This window comes from Mytilus edulis, chromosome 14, assembly GCF_963676685.1.
Source record: "Mytilus edulis chromosome 14, xbMytEdul2.2, whole genome shotgun sequence".
In the NCBI taxonomy this organism is placed as follows: Eukaryota; Metazoa; Mollusca; class Bivalvia; order Mytilida; family Mytilidae; genus Mytilus; species Mytilus edulis.
In genome coordinates, this window is record NC_092357.1 from 69,322,437 (window position 1) to 69,348,518 (window position 26,082).

Consider the following 26,082-nt stretch of genomic DNA (forward strand, 5'->3'; position numbering starts at 1 on the left):
AAATGTCTATTCAGTGATGTTAGGGATGGAAACGGTATTTAGAATTTCATATATTTTACCCTCAATTTAAGAAAGACTCTTGAATTTCAAGAGTCAATATAGGATGAACGGATCATATAAACCGGAGGCAAAATATGATACAAGCCCAAACATATATATAATAAACATATGTCTGTTTACTTGTGCTAGTACAAGAGCAGTTCACTTATAAATTGTACAGGATTTATCACAGACTACTGTTATTTTAGCCGTCATCGTGTAGAAAGTCACTCCCAACAGTGACGATTTTAGAAAATACGTCTACGTATGTTGCGGGATCAAAAGAAATTGTAGATTTAAAAAAGTAACCACCGAGAAGCTTTACTCTTATTGAACAACTTGATTTACCCAAAAAGAGCACCTTGGTTCTGAGAATTGTGGGACAGATTAATAGGATATACGTTTCATCAGATCCAACGGACGACGAACCCCTCAAACCGTCACTTTTATTATATGGAACATGAATCAGAACGCTTTTGTGTAACGGACTTCAAGATTGTAGTTTACAACGCATAAATCCGTGACTAGACAATCGAAGTTTAAACACTTCTTAAAAGTTGGAAACAGGAGTATTTATCTTCACTAAGGGATCATTACCAATAAACTGGTCGAAACACACAGAAGATTAATGTCGGAGATGTAGTTCAGATTGATGACGATGTATCAAGAGTAAATTAGACTTACACTTATGTCATAAAGTGGACAAAGTTATGTTATACGTATAACTTAAGGTGGTCATTATCAGTGGTAAATTTTAGGAAAAACACTGTTATGTATCATAGTAACTTTGTGAATAAGGGATATCAGCATTATTGGTTGATGAATTGAAGGCGTCATCATAGTAACTTTGTGAATAAGGGATATCAGCATTATTGGTTGATGAATTGAAGGTATCATCATAGTAACTATGTGAATAAGGGATATCAGCATTATTGGTTGATGAATTAAAGGCGTCATCATAGTAACTATGTGAATAAGGGATATCAGCATTATTGGTTGATGAATTAAAGGCGTCATCATAGTAACTATGTGAATAAGGGATATCAGCATTATTGGTTGATGAATTGAAGGTGTCACCATAGTAACTATGTGAATAAGGGATATCAGCATTATTGGTTGATGAATTGAAGGTATCATCATAGTAACTATGTGAATAAGGGATATCAGTATTATTGGTTGATGAATTGAATGCGTCATCATAGTAACTATGTGAATAAGGGATATCAGCATTATTGGTTGATAAATTAAAGGCGTCATCATAGTAACTATGTGAATAAGTGATATCTGCATCATTGGTTGATGAATTGAAGGCGTCATCATAGTAGCTGTGTGAATAAGGGATATCAGTATTATTGGTTGATGAATTGAAGGTATCATCATAGTAACTATGTGAATAAGGGATATCAGCATTATTGGTTGATGAATTGAAGGTGTCATCATAGTAACTATGTGAATAAGGGATATCTGCATCATTGGTTGATGAAATGAAGGCGTCATCATAGTAGCTGTGTGAATAAGGGATATCAGTATTATTGGTTGATGAATTGAAGTTATCATCATAGTAACTATGTGAATAAGGGATATCAGTATTATTGGTTGATGAACTGAAGGTATCATCATATTAACTATGTGAATAAGGGATATCTGCATCATTGGTTGATGAATTGAAGGCGTCATCATAGTAACTATGTGAATAAGGGATATCAGCAATATTGGTTGATGAATTGAAGGCGGCATCATAGTAACTATGTGAATAAAGGATATCAGTATTATTGGTTGATGAATTGAAGGTGTCATCATAGTAACTATGTGAATAAGGGATATCAGCATTATTGGTTGATGAATTGAAGGCGGCATCATAGTAACTATGTGAATAAAGGATATCAGTATTATTGGTTGATGAATTGAAGGTGTCATCATAGTAACTATGTGAATAAGGGATATCTGCATCATTGGTTGATGAATTGAAGGCGTCATCATAGTAACTATGTGAATAAGGGATATCAGCAATATTGGTTGATGAATTGAAGGCGGCATCATAGTAACTATGTGAATAAAGGATATCAGTATTATTGGTTGATGAATTGAAGGCGTCATCATAGTAGCTGTGTGAATAAGGGATATCAGTATTATTGGTTGATGAATTGAAGGTATCATCATAGTAACTATGTGAATAAGGGATATCAGCATTATTGGTTGATGAATTGAAGGTGTCATCATAGTAACTATGTGAATAAGGGATATCTGCATCATTGGTTGATGAAATGAAGGCGTCATCATAGTAGCTGTGTGAATAAGGGATATCAGTATTATTGGTTGATGAATTGAAGTTATCATCATAGTAACTATGTGAATAAGGGATATCAGTATTATTGGTTGATGAACTGAAGGTATCATCATATTAACTATGTGAATAAGGGATATCTGCATCATTGGTTGATGAATTGAAGGCGTCATCATAGTAACTATGTGAATAAGGGATATCAGCAATATTGGTTGATGAATTGAAGGCGGCATCATAGTAACTATGTGAATAAAGGATATCAGTATTATTGGTTGATGAATTGAAGGCGGCATCATAGTAACTATGTGAATAAAGGATATCAGTATTATTGGTTGATGAATTGAAGGTGTCATCATAGTAACTATGTGAATAAGGGATATCAGCATTATTGGTTGATGAATTGAAGGTGTCATCATAGTAACTATGTGAATAAGGGATATCAGTATTATTGGTTGATGAACTGAAGGTATCATCATATTAACTATGTGAATAAGGGATATCTGCATCATTGGTTGATGAATTGAAGGTGTCATCATAGTAACTATGTGAATAAGGGATATCAGTATTATTGGTTGATGAATTGAAGGTATCATCATAGTAACTATGTGAATAAGGGATATCAGTATTATTGGTTGATGAATTGAAAGTATCATCATAGTAACTATGTGAATAAGGGATATCAGTATTATTGGTTGATGAATTGAAGGTATCATCATAGTAACTATGTGAATAAGGGATATCAGTATTATTGGTTGATGAATTGAAGGTGTCATCATAGTAACTATGTGAATAAGGGATATCAGTATTATTGGTTGATGAATTAAAGGCGTCATCATAGTAACTATGTGAATAAGGGATATCAGCATTATTGGTTGATGAATTGAAGGTATCATCATAGTAACTATTTGAATAAGGGATATCAGTATTATTGGTTGATGAACTGAAGGTATCATCATAGTAACTATGTGAATAAGGGATATCAGTATTATTAGTTGATGAATTGAAGGTATCATCATAGTAACTATGTGAATAAGGGATATCAGTATTATTGGTTGATGAATTGAAGGTGTCATCATAGTAACTATGTGATTTAAGGGATATCAGTATTATTGGTTGATGAACTGAAGGTATCATCATAGTAACTATGTGCATAAGGGATATCAGCAATATTGGTTGATGAACTGAAGGTATCATCATAGTAACTATGTGAATAAGGGATATCAGTATTATTGGTTGATGAATTGAAGGTATCATCATAGTAACTATGTGAATAAGGGATATCAGTATTATTGGTTGATGAATTGAAGGTGTCATCATAGTAACTATGTGAATAAGGAATATCAGTATTATTGGTTGATGAATTAAAGGCATCATCATAGTAACTATGTGAATAAGGGATATCAGCATTATTGGTTGATGAATTGAAGGTGTCATCATAGTAACTATGTGAATAAGGGATATCAGTATTATTGGTTGATGAACTGAAGGCGTCATCATAGTAACTATGTGAATAAGGGATATCAGCATTATTGGTTGATGAACTGAAGGTATCATCATAGTAACTATGTGAATAAGGGATATCAGTATTATTGGTTGATGAATTGAAGGTATCATCATAGTAACTATGTGAATAAGGGATATCAGTATTATTGGTTGATGAATTGAAGGTGTCATCATAGTAACTATGTGAATAAGGGATATCAGTATTATTGGTTGATGAATTGAAGGTGTCATCATAGTAACCATGTGAATAAGGGACATCAGTATTATTGGTTGATGAATTGAAAGTATCATCATAGTAACTATGTGAATAAGGGATATCAGCATTATTGGTTGATGAATTGAAGGAATCATCATAGTAACTATGTGAATAAGGGATATCAGTATTATTGGTTGATGAATTGAAAGTATCATCATAGTAACTATGTGAATAAGGGATATCAGTATTATTGGTTGATGATTGAAGGTATCATCATAGTAACTATGTGAATAAGGGATATCAGTATTATTGGTTGATGAATTGAAGGTATCATCATAGTAACTATGTGAATAAGGGATATCAGTATTATTGGTTGATGAATTGAAGGTGTCATCATAGTAACTATGTGATTTAAGGGATATCAGTATTATTGGTTGATGAACTGAAGGTATCATCATAGTAACTATGTGAATAAGGGATATCAGCAATATTGGTTGATGAACTGAAGGTATCATCATAGTAACTATGTGAATAAGGGATATCAGCATTATTGGTTGATAGATTGAAGGTATCATCATAGTAACTATGTGAATAAGGGATATCAGCATTATTGGTTGATGAATTGAAGGTGTCATCATAGTAACTATGTGAATAAGGGATATCAGCATTATTGGTTGATGAATTAAAGGCGTCATCATAGTAACTATGTGAATAAGGGATATCAGCATTATTGGTTGATGAATTAAAGGCATCATCATAGTAACTATGTGAATAAGGGATATCAGCATTATTGGTTGATGAATTGAAGGTGTCATCATAGTAACTATGTGAATAAGGGATATCAGTATTATTGGTTGATGAACTGAAGGTATCATCATAGTAACTATGTGAATAAGGGATATCAGTATTATTGGTAGATGAATTGAAGGTGTCATCATAGTAACTATGTGAATAAGGGATATCAGTATTATTGGTTGATGAATTAAAGGCATCATCATAGTAACTATGTGAATAAGGGATATCAGTATTATTGGTTGATGAATTGAAAGTATCATCATAGTAACTATGTGAATAAGGGATATCAGTATTATTGGTTGATGAATTGAAGGTGTCATCATAGTAACTATGTGAATAAGGGATATCAGTATCATTGGTTGATGAACTGAAGGTGTCATCATAGTAACTATGTGAATAAGGGATATCAGTATTATTGGTTGATGAATTAAAGGCATAATCATAGTAACTATGTGAATAAGGGATATCAGCATTATTGGTTGATGAACTGAAGGTATCATCATAGTCACTATGTGAATAAAGGATATCATCATTATTGGTTGATGAATTGAAGGTGTCATCATAGAAACTATGTGAATAAGGGATATCAGTATTATTGGTTGATGAATTAAAGGCGTCATCATAGTAACTATGTGAATAAGGAATATCAGCATTATTGGTTGATGAACTGAAGGTATCATCATAGTAACTATGTGAATAAGGGATATCAGTATTATTGGTTGATGAATTGAAAGTATCATCATAGTAACTATGTGAATAAGGGATATCAGTATTATTGGTTGATGAACTGAAGGTATCATCATAGTAACTATGTGAGTAAGGGATATCAGTATTATTGGTTGATGAACTGAAGGCATCATCATAGTAACTATGTGAATAAGGGATATCAGCATTATTGGTTGATGAATTGAAGGTGTCATCATAGTAACTATGTGAATAAGGGATATCAGCATTATTGGTTGATGAATTGAAGGCGTCATCATAGTAACTATGTGAATAAGGGATATCAGCATTATTGGTTGATGAACTGAAGGTATCATCATAGTAACTATGGATGAACTGAAGGTATCATCATAGTAACTATGTGAATAAGGGATATCAGCATTATTGGTTGATGAATTGAAGGTGTCATCATAGTAACTATGTGAATAAGGGATATCAGCATTATTGGTTGATGAATTGAAGGTGTCATCATAGTAACTATGTGAATAAGGGATATCAGCATTATTGGTAGATGAATTGAAGGTATCATCATAGTAACTATGTGAATAAGGGATATCAGCATTATTGGTAGATGAATTGAAGGCGGCATCATAGTAACTATGTGAATAAGGGATATCAGCATTATTGGTTGATGAACTGAAGGCGGCATCATAGTAACTATGTGAATAAGGGATATCAGTATTATTGGTTGATGAATTGAAAGCGTCATCATAGTAACTATGTGAATAAGGGATATCAGTATTATTGGTTGATGAATTAAAGGCATCATCATAGTAACTATGTGAATAAGGGATATCAGCATTATTGGTTGATGAATTAAAGGTGTCATCATAGTAACTATGTGAATAAGGGATATCAGCATTATTGGTTGATAAATTGAAGGTGTCATCATAGTAACTATGTGAATAAGGGATATCAGTATTATCGGTTGATGAATTAAAGGCGTCATCATAGTAACTATGTGAATAAGGGATATCAGTATTATTGGTTGATGAATTAAAGGCGTCATCATAGTAACTAAATGAATAAGTATATCAGCATTATTGGTTGATGAATTGAAGGCGTCATCATAGTAACTATGTGAATAAGGGATATCAGTATTATTGGTTGATGAATTGAAGGTGTCACCATAGTAACTATGTGAATAAGGGATATCAGCATTATTGGTTGATGAATTGAAGGTATCATCATAGTAACTATGTGAATAAGGGATATCAGCATTATTGGTTGATGAATTGAAGGCGTCATCATAGTAACTATGTGAATAAGGGATATCAGCATTATTGGTTGATAAATTAAAGGCGTCATCATAGTAACTATGTGAATAAGGGATATCTGCATCATTGGTTGATGAATTGAAGGCGTCATCATAGTAGCTGTGTGAATAAGGGATATCAGTATTATTGGTTGATGAATTGAAGGTATCATCATAGTAACTATGTGAATAAGGGATATCAGCATTATTGGTTGATGAATTGAAGGTGTCATCATAGTAACTATGTGAATAAGGGATATCAGTATTATTGGTTGATGAATTGAAGGTGTCATCATAGTAACTATGTGAATAAGGGATATCAGTATTATTGGTTGATGAATTGAAGGTGTCATCATAGTAACTATGTGAATAAGGGATATCTGCATCATTGGTTGATGAATTGAAGGCGTCATCATAGTAACTATGTGAATAAGGGATATCAGTATTATTGGTTGATGAACTGAAGGTATCATCATAGTAACTATGTGAATAAGGGATATCAGTATTATTGGTTGATGAATTGAAGGTGTCACCATAGTAACTATGTGAATAAGGGATATCAGTATTATTGGTTGATGAATTGAAGGTGTCATCATAGTAACTATGTGAATAAGGGATATCAGTATTATTGGTTGATGAACTGAAGGTATCATCATAGTAACTATGTGAATAAGGGATATCAGTATTATTGGTTGATGAATTGAAGGTGTCACCATAATAACTATGTGAATAAGGGATATCAGTATTATTGGTTGATGAATTGAAGGTGTCACCATAGTAACTATGTGAATAAGGGATATCAGTATTATTGGTTGATGAACTGAAGGTATCATCATAGTAACTATGTGAATAAGGGATATCAGTATTATTGGTTGATGAATTGAAGGTGTCATCATAGTAACTATGTGAATAAGGGATATCAGCATTATTGGTTGATGAATTGAAGGTGTCATCATAGTAACTATGTGAATAAGGGATATCAGCATTATTGGTTGATGAACTGAAGGTATCATCATAGTAACTATGTGAATAAGGGATATCAGTATTATTGGTTGATGAATTGAAAGTATCATCATAGTAACTATGTGAATAAGGGATATCAGCATTATTGGTTGATGAATTGAAGGTATCATCATAGTAACTATGTGAATAAGGGATATCAGTATTATTGGTTGATGAACTGAAGGTATCATCATAGTAACTATGTGAATAAGGGATATCAGTATTATTGGTTGATGAATTGAAGGTGTCATCATAGTAACTGTGTGAATAAGGGATATCAGTATTATTGGTTGATGAATTAAAGGCATCATCATAGTAACTATGTGAATAAGGGATATCAGTATCATTGGTTGATGAACTGAAGGTGTCATCATAGTAACTATGTGAATAAGGGATATCAGTATTATTGTTTGATGAATTGAAGGCATCATCATAGTAACTATGTGAATAAGGGATATCAGCATTATTGGTTGATGAACTGAAGGTATCATCATAGTCACTATGTGAATAAGGGATATCATCATTATTGGTTGATGAATTGAAGGTGTCATCATAGTAACTATGTGAATAAGGGATATCAGTATTATTGGTTGATGAATTAAAGGCGTCATCATAGTAACTATGTGAATAAGGGATATCAGCATTATTGGTTGATGAACTGAAGGTATCATCATAGTAACTATGTGAATAAGGGATATCAGTATTATTGGTTGATGAATTGAAAGTATCATCATAGTAACTATGTGAATAAGGGATATCAGTATTATTGGTTGATGAACTGAAGGTATCATCATAGTAACTATGTGAATAAGGGATATCAGTATTATTGGTTGATGAACTGAAGGTATCATCATAGTAACTATGTGAATAAGGGATATCAGTATTATTGGTTGATGAATTGAAGGCGTCATCATAGTAACTATGTGAATAAGGGATATCAGCATTATTGGTTGATGAATTGAAGGCGTCATCATAGTAACTATGTGAATAAGGGATATCAGTATTATTGTTTGATGAATTAAAGGTATCATCATAGTAGCTATGTGAATAAGGGATATCAGTATTATTGGTTGATGAATTGAAGGTATCATCATAGTAACTATGTGAATAAGGGATATCAGCATTATTGGTTGATGAATTGAAGGCGTCATCATAGTAACTATGTGAATAAGGGATATCAGCATTATTGGTAGATGAATTGAAGGCGTTATCATAGTAACTATGTGAATAAGGAATATCAGTATTATTGGTTGATGAATTGAAGGTATCATCATAGTAACTATGTGAATAAGGGATATCAGCATTATTGGTTGATGAATTTAAGGTGTCATCATAGTAACTATGTGAATAAGGGATATCAGTATTATTGGTTGATGAATTGAAGGTGTCATCATAGTAACTATGTGAATAAGGGATATCAGTATTATTGGTTGATGAATTGAAGGTGTCATCATAGTAACTATGTGAATAAGGGATATCTGCATCATTGGTTGATGAATTGAAGGCGTCATCATAGTAACTATGTGAATAAGGGATATCAGTATTATTGGTTGATGAACTGAAGGTATCATCATAGTAACTATGTGAATAAGGGATATCAGTATTATTGGTTGATGAATTGAAAGTGTCACCATAGTAACTATGTGAATAAGGGATATCAGTATTATTGGTTGATGAATTGAAGGTGTCATCATAGTAACTATGTGAATAAGGGATATCAGTATTATTGGTTGATGAATTGAAGGTGTCATCATAGTAACTATGTGAATAAGGGATATCTGCATCATTGGTTGATGAATTGAAGGCGTCATCATAGTAGCTGTGTGAATAAGGGATATCAGTATTATTGGTTGATGAACTGAAGGTATCATCATAGTAACTATGTGAATAAGGGATATCAGTATTATTGGTTGATGAATTGAAGGTGTCACCATAGTAACTATGTGAATAAGGGATATCAGTATTATTGGTTGATGAATTGAAGGTGTCATCATAGTAACTATGTGAATAAGGGATATCAGTATTATTGGTTGATGAACTGAAGGTATCATCATAGTAACTATGTGAATAAGGGATATCAGTATTATTGGTTGATGAATTGAAGGTGTCACTATAGTAACTATGTGAATAAGGGATATCAGTATTATTGGTTGATGAATTGAAGGTGTCACCATAGTAACTATGTGAATAAGGGATATCAGTATTATTGGTTGATGAACTGAAGGTATCATCATAGTAACTATGTGAATAAGGGATATCAGTATTATTGGTTGATGAATTGAAGGTGTCATCATAGTAACTATGTGAATAAGGGATATCAGCATTATTGGTTGATGAATTGAAGGTGTCATCATAGTAACTATGTGAATAAGGGATATCAGCATTATTGGTTGATGAACTGAAGGTATCATCATAGTAACTATGTGAATAAGGGATATCAGTATTATTGGTTGATGAATTGAAAGTATCATCATAGTAACTATGTGAATAAGGGATATCAGCATTATTGGTTGATGAATTGAAGGTATCATCATAGTAACTATGTGAATAAGGGATATCAGTATTATTGGTTGATGAACTGAAGGTATCATCATAGTAACTATGTGAATAAGGGATATCAGTATTATTGGTTGATGAATTGAAGGTGTCATCATAGTAACTGTGTGAATAAGGGATATCAGTATTATTGGTTGATGAATTAAAGGCATCATCATAGTAACTATGTGAATAAGGGATATCAGTATCATTGGTTGATGAACTGAAGGTGTCATCATAGTAACTATGTGAATAAGGGATATCAGTATTATTGTTTGATGAATTGAAGGCATCATCATAGTAACTATGTGAATAAGGGATATCAGCATTATTGGTTGATGAACTGAAGGTATCATCATAGTCACTATGTGAATAAGGGATATCATCATTATTGGTTGATGAATTGAAGGTGTCATCATAGTAACTATGTGAATAAGGGATATCAGTATTATTGGTTGATGAATTAAAGGCGTCATCATAGTTACTATGTGAATAAGGGATATCAGCATTATTGGTTGATGAACTGAAGGTATCATCATAGTAACTATGTGAATAAGGGATATCAGTATTATTGGTTGATGAATTGAAAGTATCATCATAGTAACTATGTGAATAAGGGATATCAGTATTATTGGTTGATGAACTGAAGGTATCATCATAGTAACTATGTGAATAAGGGATATCAGTATTATTGGTTGATGAACTGAAGGTATCATCATAGTAACTATGTGAATAAGGGATATCAGTATTATTGGTTGATGAATTGAAGGCGTCATCATAGTAACTATGTGAATAAGGGATATCAGCATTATTGGTTGATGAATTGAAGGTGTCATCATAGTAACTATGTGAATAAGGGATATCAGTATTATTGGTTGATGAATTGAAGGTATCATCATAGTAACTATGTGAATAAGGGATATCAGCATTATTGGTTGATGAATTGAAGGCGTCATCATAGTATCTATGTGAATAAGGGATATCAGCATTATTGGTAGATGAACTGAAGGCGTTATCATAGTAACTATGTGAATAAGGGATATCAGCATTATTGGTAGATGAATTGAAGGCGTTATCATAGTAACTATGTGAATAAGGGATATCAGCATTATTGGTTGATGAATTGAAGGCGTCATCATAGTAACTATGTGAATAAGGGATATCAGTATTATTGGTTGATGAATTGAAGGCGTCACCATAGTAACTATGTGAATAAGGGATATCAGCATTATTGGTAGATGAATTGAAGGCGTCATCATAGTAACTATGTGAATAAGGGATATCAGCATTATTGGTTGATGAATTGAAGGCGTCACCATAGTAACTATGTGAATAAGGGATATCAGCATTATTGGTAGATGAATTATAGGCGGCATCATAGTAACTATGTGAATAAGGGATATCAGCATTATTGGTAGATGAATTGAAGGCGTCATCATAGTAACTATGTGAATAAGGAATATCAGCATTATTGGTTGATGAATTGAAGGCGTCATCATAGTAACTATGTGAATAAGGAATATCAGCATTATTGGTTGATGAATTGAAGGCGTCATCATAGTAACTATGTGAATAAGGGATATCAGCATTATTGGTAGATGAACTGAAGGCGTCATCATAGTAACTATGTGAATAAGGGATATCAGCATTATTGGTTGATGAATTGAAGGCGTCATCATAGTAACTATGTGAATAAGGAATATCAGCATTATTGGTTGATGAATTGAAGGCGTCATCATAGTAACTATGTGAATAAGGAATATCAGCATTATTGGTTGATGAATTGAAGGCGTCATCATAGTAACTATGTGAATAAGGGATATCAGCATTATTGGTAGATGAACTGAAGGCGTCATCATAGTAACTATGTGAATAAGGGATATCAGTATTATTGGTTGATGAATTGAAGGCGTCACCATAGTAACTATGTGAATAAGGGATATCAGCATTATCGGTTGATGAATTGAAGGCGTCACCATAGTAACTATGTGAATAAGGGATATCAGCATTATTGGTTGATGAACTGAAGGCGTCACCATAGTAACTATGTGAATAAGGGATATCAGCATTATTGGTTGATGAATTGAAGGCGTCACCATAGTATCTATGTGAATAAGGGATATCAGCATTATTGGTTGATGAATTGAAGGCGTCATCATAGTAACTATTTGAGTAAGGGATATCAGTATTATTGGTTGATGAATTAAAGGTATCATCATAGTAACTATGTGAATAAGGGATATCAGCATTATTGGTTGATGAATTGAAGGCGTCATCATAGTAACTATGTGAGTAAGGGATATCAGTATTATTGGTTGATGAATTGAAGGCGTCATCATAGTAACTATGTGAGTAAGGGATATCAGTATTATTGGTTGATGAATTGAAGGTATCATCATTATTGGTGAGCTTATCTGGGATAACACAATTATATCTGGATGAACTGAAGGTATCATCATCAGTGGTGAGCTTATCTGGGATAACACAATTATATCTGGATGAACTGAAGGTATCATCATCAGTGGTGAGCTTACCAGGGATAACACAATTATATCTGGATGAACTGAAGGTATCATCATCAGTGGTGAGCTTATCTGGGATAACACAATTATATCTGGATGAACTGAAGGTATCATCATCAGTGGTGAGCTTATCTGGGATAACACAATTATATCTGGATGAACTGAAGGTATCATCATCAGTGGTGAGCTTATCTGGGATAACACAATTATATCTGGATGAATTGAAGGAGCCGCAAGTCGTGGAAAATTTAGGGATATCACTTTTATTGGTAGATGATTTAAAGGAGTCATTAGCTGTCACCATAATTGGTTGAAGAATTGGATAAGTCATCATAAGTTATTTGAGAATAAGGGATATCACCATTATTGATGGATGGATTATAGGAGTTATTATCATTGGTGTGTAAAATAAGGATATCATCATTATTGTTGGATCAATTGAGGGAGTCATCATCGACCTGACATAATAATGAATATCAGCATTATTTTTAAGTGAATGCAAGGAGTCATCATCAGTGGTGTGTGAAGTATGGAAATTACCATTGTTGATAAGTGTATCGAAAGGAGTCATTATCATTGGTGTGTAATTTGAAAATATCAGCGTTACTGGTTGCTAAATCAAATATGTCATCATCAGTAGTGTTTGAAGCATTGATATCCCCATCTTGTATGAGAATTAAGGATACAACCATTACAATTGAATGAGTTGAATGAATTATTATCTATGGTGTGTGAATTAGAGTTGGTACCATAATTGGTGGATAATTGAATGAGTCATCATAGAGTAAGTGATAATTTTGAATATCACCATTCATGATGGCTGAATCAAAAGAGTCATCATCAGTGGCGTGTGCATTAAAGATATCATCTTTTTTGGTTGATAAATAAAGGAGTCATCATATGTTGTTTGAGAATTACGGAAATCAACATTGCGCGTATCTGATTTGAGAGTCCACATCAACTATGTGTTGAAAATATATATCAGCATTATTTGTTGATGAAGGAAAGGAGTCATCATCAGTGGTGTGTGACATAGGGACATAGGGATTTCATCATTTTTAGTGGGTGAATTGAGTATGACAGTTATTGTCCATTCGTTTTATATGTTTTGTTATTGGATTTTGCCATGTGTTTATGGACTTTCCGATTGAATTTTCATCAATGTTCAGTTATTTTGTGTGATTTTCCTTTTATTGTGTAAATATTAAGGGCAAAACATTAGTGTTGTGTGAATTTATTTGTCTTCATTGTCAATGGTTTGTGAAATAAGAAGCGTCAAAATCAGTGATGTTGTAATTCAAGATGTGATAATCAGTGGTGTGTTTATTCAATGTATTATCATTGGTATTTATTTAAAAACTATGAAAAGTCATTTTATACACATTTTTTTTATATAAGAGGTGTGTTAATTCATTGGTCTTGATTATCTAGGTCGTTTTAGTATCAGGTGTCACTATTAAGATATTTGAAGAAGTGATATAACGGTCTGGTGTGTGTTATATTAGGTTGTCTTTATCATTGATGTTTGTATTTAAGATATCACCATCATTGTAGTGTGAATTGAAAGTGGCCTGCCATCAGTGCAGTGTGTGAATTTAAAGGGTGTCACCATCAGTCTGTTAAATAATGGTGTCACCATCAACGATAGGTGAATTAAGGTAGTCACCATCAGTGGTGTATGAATTCATGATGAAATCATTACTGGTGAAAGAATTTAGGGTATCGCCATCACTGATTTAGGACGAAATAAGATTGTCAGGATTTATAATGTGTGAACCTATGTATGCTTTCATTATTTATATGTTCTAGATAAACAATAAATAAATGCTATTCATTGAGCAAAATGATTATATAAAAAACAATGCTGTTTTAATGTAAAAAAATATATGTAAGAAGGATGCAGAAGGACAAAAACAAAACCCATTATATGTAATTTGATCAAGAATTTTATAATGATATTTTTTTTTAATATTACATCTGAGTTATTGATAATATCAATTTCAAGTAAAATCAGAGGTTTACAAAATATCTTTTTGTTAGAAAAAAATTTAAATCTTTCTCATGTTTATTATCTGATTCAGTTTGACGATTGACATGTTAAAACTATTTATTTTAATTCTAACAGTATCTGTTGTCCATTAAACCTGTCTGATTAACAACATGATTTTGTATTGATTCAAAACAAACACATAATATGGTCAGACTTAGGTGATAATATCAATAATCACATTGTCACTTGCTTCCATTTCACAGCCGATGGTTACCAGATAACGAATTGAAGGTGATATCTTCAGTGGGGTTTGACTAAGTGGTATCACCATTACAAATGAACCAATTGAGTATGACATTATCAGTTGTGTAAATATTTCAATGGTTTGAGAACTTAGAAGTTTTTTCAGATTTATCAGTGGTGTGAGTGTTAAGGGTGTCATCATTAATTGTATGTGAAATTATTGTATGTCATTATTAGATATGTTAAACATAGGAAGACATCAGTATTGTGTAAATGAAAGTTATTAACATTAGTGGTTCTTGAAGTCTTGATGACAACATCACTGGTGTGTAATATTTGATTGAATCATCAGGAGTTAAATGTGTATGGTGTCATATTCAGTGGGTATGTTGATGTAGGATGTTACGTACTTTTAGTGTTGATTTGATTTAGCGTGTTGCTATCAGTAGTGTGATATTTCAAAGTTTTACCCTCGAAAGATTTAAGGATACCAACATCAGTGGTGTGTAAATTTAAGGCGTCATCTTCAGGGGAGTTTTATGTTAATTTGTCATCATCAATGGTGTTAAAAATTAATTTGTCATCATCAATGGTGTTAAAAATTAATTTGTCATCATCAATGGTGTTAAAAATTAATTTGTCATCATCAATGGTGATAAAAATTAATTTGACATCATCAATGGTGTTAAAAATTAATTTGACATCATCAATGGTGTTAAAAATTAATTAAATGATATTTATTTGTCATCATCAATGGTGTTAAAAATTAATTTCTCATCATCAATGGTGTTAAAAATTAATTTGTCATCATCAATGGTGTTAAAAATCAATTTGTTATCATCAATGGTGTTAAAAATTATTTGTCATCATCAATGGTGTTAACAATTAATTTGTCATCATCAATGGTGTTAAAAATTAATTTGTCATCATCAATGGTGTTAACAATTAATTTGTCATCATCAATGTTGTTAAAAATTATTTGTCATCATCAATGGTGTTAACAATTAATTACAAAATAATTTGTCATCATCAATGGTGTGAAAAATTAATTTGTCATCAGCAATGGTGTTAAAAATTAATTTGACATCATCAATGGTGTAAAAAAATAATTTGACATCATCTATCACTAGTAACCCGAATTTAACTTGATCGGACAAAAACGTATTAACGCTGTTTAAATGAGATTAATCGTCATTTGATAAAGATTGACAAAAATTAAAAATCATTTTTAATTTATTTCAATGCATATCAAATCATTTTAATGCCAGTCAAATAGATTCGCTTGCAGTCGTTCAATTTAATTCAAGTTGGCGGTAAGTTACGTCAAACAAATAGGCCACGCCCCCGTTAAACTATTTCAAACTGGTATTAATTCGTTTTAAACCGTGTTGAGACCCGAGCTTTTAACAGGTAAATCACTCAAGCAAAACAACATCGATGTATCTTTCGTTTATTTGTTTCAAACTTTATCGACTTATATATATATAAATGCGTGTATTCTTATTAAAGTCACATACTTCACAATTTAAACAAATAAATGATCAATACACGTAACATATAAGGAATTTAAATAAAAACAATAAAATATTGATGCACGGTTTAAAAAATTCAAAACTTGTGAATCTGTTAAAAATAAAATAGTTAGATGTTTAACATATTTTTGATTTGCCCAAATGCAGTAGATCTTTATCTCACATATTCGTTTCAAAACTTGCTGAGTGCTATGAAAACTTGTGACATGTCAGTAATGTATGGTCCATTGCAATGACTTACGAAACTTTAGGTATTCCTGTATATTTCCGTTTCTCTTTTTCTGTCTTACTATAGTGTACTCGTAAATTAAATATAGACATGGAAATTAAAGTAACTTACAAAAATTATTTATTTTTCACATAGTTTAAATCGATGTATCTTATATTTTCGGTCAACAACAAATATTCCCTAGCTGTATATTGATATATGAAATAGCTTGTAATAAAAACAATGTTGTGTTAAATAATAAAATTAATGAAGATACTGCTGACATTTGTTGAATTTAATAAACAGCTAAGTCTTGCACAACATTGTAAATGAAGGAACAGCTCAATAAACTTTTAAAACTGTGTCAAATTGTAATATCGGTCACTGACGCGAAACGGGCGTAAATTGTGGAAAAGCAGCACAATACGAAAATTGTGAATTGTGGTTCCGATTTTGTACAGGAATTAGTGTGCTGTCATGCACCGTGACGTACACAAAGTCTTGCTATGAACATATATTCTGTTTATATGAGATAAATTTTAGTCTGCGATAACGATGGTTGGTTGATTTAAGTTTTACGACCTTGACTTGCTCTAAGACGACATTATCTTACGTCTAATGCATTTAAAAAAACCATATATTTACGTTTAGGGCATTTAATATAAGTCTACCTACCAAATTAAAATCAACATACACATTATTAAAATAAACAAGAAGGGAAAAGAAACAATTATGCATTGTTGCTCTGATATAATTTTTATTAACTATATTTGAGCGGTAATGTCTTAATAAAAACTTATTGTCGTATACATAAAATATTTCATCTAGGTGCTTTCGTTGAAGTTCGCGTTACATATCAAAATGAATTTCATTGGTTGGAACGTTTGCAAACTTTCAATCCAGGTGTTCTCATCGAGGTCCGCGTTCATGTTTCAATTCAATACACAATATTTAATCTAGGTGCTTTCGTTGAAGTTCACGTTACATAGTAAAATGAATTTCATTGGTCGGAATATTTGCAAACTTTCAATCCAGGTGTTCTCATCGAGGTCCGCGTTCGTGTTTCAATTCAATACACAATATGAAGTCCAATATGGTAAAAAAAAAAGAATTTTAAACTCTACGATGTCCGAGTAAATAAATAGAATTTAGAAAATAAAACACTTTTACGATTCTTCCAACACAATAAAGATACTATCCTTTTCGCCGATGAATAATTATTACTATAATATAAGAACTAGGATTTGTATACTATTCAATTTGGGAACAGTATACCTAACAATATATATATGTTCCTGATTTGATTTATTCCTCTAGAAAATAAATTTGATTTATTCACTTAAATCAACAATTGATCAACTTGAACTTTGAAAAAGTTACATTAATATATCTTTTCGCATCCTTTAATTTAAGGACTAGTCCGCATATTTCGTCTGTTCTCGCTTCAAACCAAGCCATTATAAATACATCAGAGATTACTAAAATTAAAGCATTTATTTAAAAACAATCCCCATCTAACTTCAAAGTATGAGGTAAATCGATTAGTTTACGCTAGCCAAGCAACCAACAGACAAAATAAATCTTGTCTCCCCGATCGAGACTATCTATACACGAGACACGGAATAAAAAATATGGAAATAATAGCATGTTAGCTATAGATTGGTTACAAACACATTTATGCAAACATGAAGCCGCTGTTTGTTTACTGAACTGGTCAGTGTTAATACAAAACCAGGGTTTCAAAAAGATGAATAAAAAGAAAAAGACATTTAAAATTTATAAAAAAGAAATCAGAAATAGTGTTTAAATGAAATTGAACAAAAAAGAAATTATAAAAAATTTAGTCTATAATATATGAATATTTATTTAAGAAAGCTAACAATAAAATGAAAGAAAAATATGTGATGCTTAAGAACATTGACCTGGGCCGTAACAGCCTTATTTTGGAAATTTTAAAACAAAGCTGAAACAAAGGCTTGTCTTCATATCAAATTGTTTTCACGGCGAATGTCTTGCAAGAAGCAAACTCCCATTACTCCTGTGTCGCCCCTGCATGTTTTTGCGTGATCCATGCATGTTTCTGATTTACTTGTCTTTTGTTCATTTACTGTCCTACTGTGTGGCTATAGTCTAAGTGTAAATTGTCATTTGAAATACTTGAAACTTGCTTATACTGGTTGGTTACACGTGAAACTTATGATAATAATTCATGCATAAATCACCGGAATTTGGTACACGTTAAATGCACGTTATTTTTAAAAATAACATTATTGAAATATTATCTTTTTTCTAAAATTTAGTTAAAATCATGAAAAATACCTTCATATTTTTGCAAAGTTCACGTGAAAATAACATGAAAAATTTCACGTGTGATTCATTTGAATTACTGAGTTTTTTACTCCATCATTTAAGGCAATGGTGGTGTCGTTGCTTCATCCATGCAGAAATATAGTACTTTAAAAATATGATTCAGTAAACAGTTTTATAATTGCTCGGTTTTTGATGGTTGTTTTACGTTCAGTGGCAAATAGTTCATGCATGTTCGGGACAATACAATACAAGCTCAGTAAGTCGGACAAACAGTGCAAATTGTATGCAAAATTTCACAAAGTTCAACAGTGTCATTTGTGGAAAATTATTTACGAAACAAATCATGAGATCATACATGCATTCTTTAAGTAAAACAAACTGCAAATGCGAAATATAAAAGGTTCAGCTTGAAATTCCACATGTAGGAGATGTACGCCGAAGTCTGCGTGCCTTTTATATTTTATTAAAACGTCTAATCCAGCAACCTGTCATGAACAAAAAATAAAGGAAACCAAGACGAAATGCGCACCTTTAATATGAGTACATGTTTGGTAACACCAGGTACATAATTTAAACCTGAAGCAAAAAGACAGCACTCAGTCCTTAATAATAAGCCGTATAAACCCTATATGTATACACCAAGTGCGCGATTAACGGTAGAACGGAAACGGGTGAAACAGTATGATGATACGTGCTCTATTATGATATTGGTGACAAGACATATTTTTGAATATGCAGTTCATATAATGGAATGGTAATTTTGAGATATAAAATGAAGTAGCAATGTAAGCAAGCTAACATTTCCGTCATTTTATATTTGGTAGAAAGTTGATTAATTGGCAATTTTTCCGCACCTCCTTATCTCATTATGGTTGGAATTTTCTCCAGAAGAACAAAAGTTTTAGGACTTAAACAAATATGTACTAGGAGACTGAAATGTTACTGTGATAATTATACTTATCAAAACTTTCCTATTTAGGGAACCGTCGTTAAGTAAACTGACTACAAATTAGAAATAAAAAGATACTCGTCCAATTAGCATTAGTCACAATTTGCTTGGTGTATTTGGTTTTGATGTAGTTAAATGTCCAACTGTAGCTATCTTATAAATTGCATATCCCATATCTCTATTAATCGTTCTAACAGCAAACTGGTGTACAAATAATATGTTACATATATATTTTTTTATTTTATTTGTACTTGTACTTTTTATAAATAAAGTCTCATGTTACCCCACTTCCATAATTATCAAGCGGTAACGTATATATTTCTTTTTGCCTAAATGTTCGTAAATTTTGTCGATTTCTTTGAAAAAATTATAGGCAATGATTTAAATTTTAACAACTAAAGTTTCAAGTAACGGGTGTAAATTGTAGGATTGATTGTTGGTTGCTTAACGTCCAGTGGCAAATATTTCATGCATGTTCAGGACGAGAACAATTTAACACTAACTTGAATACAATACTAGGTAGGTTTTGTAATAGAGCCGATCCGGGAAAATGTTTGAAAAAAAATTGGACTGACACTGGACAATGAGGGTATATTATGAGCAATTTGCCCCTCATGGCCTAACAAGGCAACTATGTTAATTCTCTTTTAGTCGTTTTGTCTCCGAACTTATACATGTTCATCTTTTCCAACTCAAATCACACACAAAAAACTACACTACCAGCGAGTATGGAAATTAACACGAATAGAAAATCTAAATGATTTCAAGATCTAGCTATTTCAGTCTCTTTCTGCTATTTGAATACTAATAAGTCAGTCGTTTGCTTGTAAAGTTCGAGAATTTTTTTTATAACGAAACCAGTCTTACTTAGTGACTAAAGCCAGTCCCAACTATTAGCTTGCGTTTATAGACGCAAGTGGATACTTGAGACTGGCTTTAATCAGACTCTAACGGGACCTGATTTTTTTTATTTTGTTTTTTCCGAATCAAGTTTCTATGTATTTCTCAGCCTACGGTAACCTTTTCAGGCCTGATTCCGATGTTACTGTATGTCCTGTGTAAACTTGGTCTAGCTAGCACTTTATTTTTAAAATGTTTCCGAAACTATAACGGTTTTATGAGACTGTTTACATTTGGAACACATAGAATGTTATTCGGCAAAATAACCAAGTTAAACCACTTTTTTTTTATTGAATTTCCATACTAACAAACTATTTTCTGTTTGAGTTTCAAAGTCTGCTTGTATTGTACTTTTTCGACTTATTCTATCCGTATTCTCATCCATATAAATTTCCTTTTTCCATTTTGTCCGAGCGGTGATTTTGACGACCATTTTAACACGAATTAATAGTTGTACGAATTCCCGTTTTTTTACACATCATCCTAAATTTCTATAGATACATGTAAGATTTTTATTTTCAAAACAAAATTTCATGAGGATACAGCGTGCATCATGAAAAGTATTTATTGCAAAATAAACTAAGAATGAAATAAAGTGATAAAACTCAGTCTATTTTTCATAAGAACATACAGATAAATCGTGCAGATGCTTAAATATTAATACGCGGACTCCATTGAGAACACCTTGGATTGAAAGATTGCAAATCTACAGACCAATGAATTGCTTAAGATTTAGAACGCGGACCTCAACGAGAACACCTAGATCGATAACACACTGTAATCTTTAGACCGTCGAACAGATAGCGATAATTCCAGACTTCTTCTTCTTCTTCTTTTTCTTTTAGTTCAAATAAGGTCACAATATAGAAGAATACATGCTGCCAAGGAATTGTAAATAAGGAATTGTATATTTACAATCCCTTGATGCTGCTGTACATGCCTGATTGACAAAGATTTAATAAAATTGAATTATTCATAAAAATATGTATTACAATTTAAGTGTTTCTATATTGTGATTAAAAATATGCATTTTATGTACTTGTTTTGGTTTGGATTTGTTTATTCAAAGCTCGCGAGAAACGCTGATCTCTTAAGCCGGTAACAGTAGTGGTAGATATTCACAGATTTTTTTTACATAAAAACACACTATTACATATACATGTGACAATAATTTTTTAAACCAGTTTAGACTTAGTGTGTATATGTCTCCGCTGATAACAATTCTATGTTAGATAAACATAATTATTTGGAATTAAAAGTTGTATAGTTATCAATAAGTACATTTTCAAAATCATTTATTTATTTAGACTTGATGAAGATCCAATTGATTTAACGAATAAATGTAAGAAGATGTGGTGTACTTGCCAATGAATTAGATCACCGTACAGCCTTCAACAACGAGCGAAAACCTAACCGCTTAAACATTTATAAAATTTCCCAAAATTACAAATATGAATTAAAACAATTCAAACAAGAAAACTATCGGCCTGATTGATGTACAACACTTATAGAAAAATATAAACAACAACGACAACCACTGGTCACAGAAAAGAGGGGTTTCAAACCATATGTCCCAATTGAAAAATAATTTCGTCAAACAAACGGGAGGTCTTATCTACGGACCAAAACTCGCATCCGCCAATGTATAGTCTCCTGGCTAGTATACCTGTAGGATAGTCAAAGATAATGGCGTTAAACAAATATTTTCTTTATTTATGTTTTTATTCCATTCAGTTCTTAAATTTATCGATTGATTAATAAAAATATCGAATCAATTATTTTAGTTAATCTACTAGTAATTAAATGTCAGTACGATCTTTTTGATAAGATTGTAAGGCCTATATGACTATATGACTGTGAAATTTGGAGATTTAGTTTTATTGATGCAATAGAAAGTGCATTTCAAGTTTTGTAAACTTTTCTTAAACTTGAAAAAATCAACCCCAAGCTTTATGGTTTATGGAGAGCTAGGCGCTTATCCTATGTCAGTATATGTGGAACACCGTATGGTATCTTTTTGGTCTAACATTGTAAACAGTTCCGATAGTAAATTATATAGATATATTGATAAACTCAACGTAGATGGTGGATTTACTTTCGATTGGTTGATTTGTATAAAAAAATATCTTGAATAAATATGTATTTTAAAATATTTGGTTAAATCAGAGTAACTATAGTTTTAATCCAAAAGGGTTAAAGTTGAGCATTAAACAGAGATTTTTTTTACCAATTTCAGCAGACTTGGAAATCAGAAATGGAATATTCTCCAAAAGTGTTATGTTAAAAACTGTTTAAAGAAATCTTTGAATTTGCAGAATATTTCGACTTATTACGTTATAAAGATAAGATAACGTTGTATATGTTTAGAACTGGAAATCATCGGTTACCTATAGCAACCGGTAGATGGCATAAAATTATGAGACAGGAAAGGTACTGTGTACTTTGTAACTCTCAAGAGATAGGTTGATGTATTTCACTATATTCTAAACTGCACAACTCTTACAGAAAGTAGAAGACCTTTTCTTAAACCTAACTATGTAAGCCGAGTAAATGTTTCGAAATTAGGCACTTTATTTATTTCAAAAAATATTGTGTTTTGAAAAATTTGTGTAAATTAATTTGAATTATATATACATGTATATAGTATGTTCTCCAGGCTGATCACCAATCTCTCATTCTTGTTGCTCGCTTTGTGCAAACTTGTCATACGCAAAATCTGTATGTTAATATTATATGTAAAAATATATTTCTTTTTACCGTTCACTTGGTTTTATAAGAAATAAAGAATCTAAATTAAATAATACAATTAATTTTATTTAGTTTTTCGGATTTAATTACCTTAAATGAAAGGATGCGAAAAGATATATTAATGTAACTTTTTCAAAGTTCAAGTTGATCAATTATTGATTTAAGTGAATAAATGAATTTTTTTTTCTCGAGGAATAAATCAAATCAAGAACAAAGATATTGTTAGGTATACTGTTCCCAGATTGAATAGTATACAAATCCTAGTTCTTATATTATAGTAATAATTATTCATCGGCGAAAAGGATAGTATATTTATTGTGTTGGAAGTTTATTGTGTTGGAAGAATCGTAAAAGTGTTTAATTTTCTAAATTCTATTTATTTAGTCGGACATCGTAGAGTTTAAAATTCTTTTTTTTACCATATTGGACTTCATATTGTGTATTGAATTGAAACACGAACGCGGACCTCGATGAGAACACCTGGATTGAAAGTTTGCAAATATTCCGACCAATGAAATTCATTTTACTATGTAACGCGAACTTCAACGAAAGCACCTAGATGAAATATTGTGTATTGAATTGAAACATGAACGCGGACCTCGATGAGAACACCTGGATTGAAAGTTTGCAAACGTTTCAACTAATGAAATTCATTTTGATATGTTACGCGAACTTCAACGAAAGCACCTAGATGAAATATTTTATGTATACGACAATCAGTTTTTATTAAGACATTACCGCTCAAATATAGTTAATAAAAATTAAATCAGAGCAACAATACATAATTGTTTCTTTTCCTTTCTTGTTTATTTTAATAATGTTTATGTTGATTTTAATTTGGTAGGTAGACTTATATTAAATGCCCTAAACGTAAATATACGTTTTTTTTTAAATGCATTAGACGTAAGATAATGTCGACTTAGAGAAAGTCAAGGTCGTAAAACATAAATCAACCAACCCATCGTTATCGCAGACTAAAATTTATCTCATATAAACAGAATATATGTTCATAGCAAGACTTTGTGTACGTCACGGTGCATGACAGCACACTAATCCCTGTACAAAATTGGAACCACAATTCACAATTTTCGTATTGTGCTGCTTTTCCACAATTTACGCCCGTTTCGCGTCAGTGACCGATATTACAATTTGAAACACAGTTTTAAAAGTTTATTGAGCTTTTCCTTCATTTACAAAGTTGTGCAAGACTTAACTGTTTATTAAATTCAACAAATGTCAACATTATGTTCATGAATTTTATTATTTAACACAACATTGCTTTTATTACAAGCTATTTCATATATCAATATACAGCTAGGGAATATTTGTTGTTGACCAAAAATATAAGATACATCGATTTAAACTATGTGAAAAATAAATAATTTTTGTGAGTAACTTTAATTTCCGTGTCTATATTTAATTTACGAGTACACTATAGTAAGACAGAAAAAGAGAAACGGAAATATACAGGAATACCTAAAGTTTCGTAAGTCATTGCAATGGACCATACATTACTGACATGTCACAAGTTTTCATAGCACTCAGCAAGTTTTGAAACGAATATGTGAGATAAAGATCTACAGCATTTGGGCAAATTAAAAATATGTTAAACATCTAACTATTTTATTTTTTAACAGATTCACAAGTTTTAAATTTTTTAAACCGTGCATCAATATTTTATTTTTTTGTTTAAATTCCTTATATGTTACTCGTATTGATCATTCATTTGTTTAAATTGTGAAGTATATGACTTTTATAAGAATACACGCATTTATATATATAAGTCGATAAAGTTTGAAACAAATAAACGATGTTGTTTTGCTTGAGTGATTTACCTGTTAAAAGCTCGGGTCTCAACACGGTTTAAAACGAATTAATACCAGTTTGAAATAGTTTAACGGGGGCGTGGCCTATTTGTTTGACGTAACTTACCGCCAACTTGAATTAAATTGAACGACTGCAAGCGAATCTATTTGACTGGCATTAAAATGATTTGATATGCATTGAAATAAATTAAAAATGATTTTTAATTTTTGTCAATCTTTATCAAATGACGATTAATCTCATTTAAACAGCGTTAATACGTTTTTGTCCGATCAAGTTAAATTCGGGTTACTAGTGTATGGTGTTATAAATTAATTTGATGATATTTATTTGTCATCATCAATGGTGTTAAAAATTAATTTGTCATCATCAATGGTGTTAAAAATTAATTTGTCATCATCAATGGTGTTAACAATTTATTTGTCATCATCAATGGTGTTGAGTATCTTGAGTATCTAAGGTATTTGCCTTTGCGATGTCTTTTAGTTTTAATTTAGTTTAAACATATTTATTTATAGTGGATT

The 26,082-nt window shown here is 31.6% G+C and overlaps 1 protein-coding gene across 1 annotated transcript in view; it reads right to left on the reverse strand.

Moving 5' to 3' along the window:
• The window catches only part of LOC139502861 (fibronectin type 3 and ankyrin repeat domains protein 1-like), a 406,467-nt gene that overhangs the window by 344,923 nt on the left and 35,462 nt on the right, over window positions 1–26,082 (reverse strand). Inside the window, exon 6 of the mRNA XM_071292489.1 lies at window positions 15,083–15,158. Coding sequence (XP_071148590.1) covers window positions 15,102–15,158 — 57 coding nt within the window. The 3' untranslated portion in view covers window positions 15,083–15,101. The remainder of the gene's footprint in view (window positions 1–15,082; window positions 15,159–26,082) is intronic.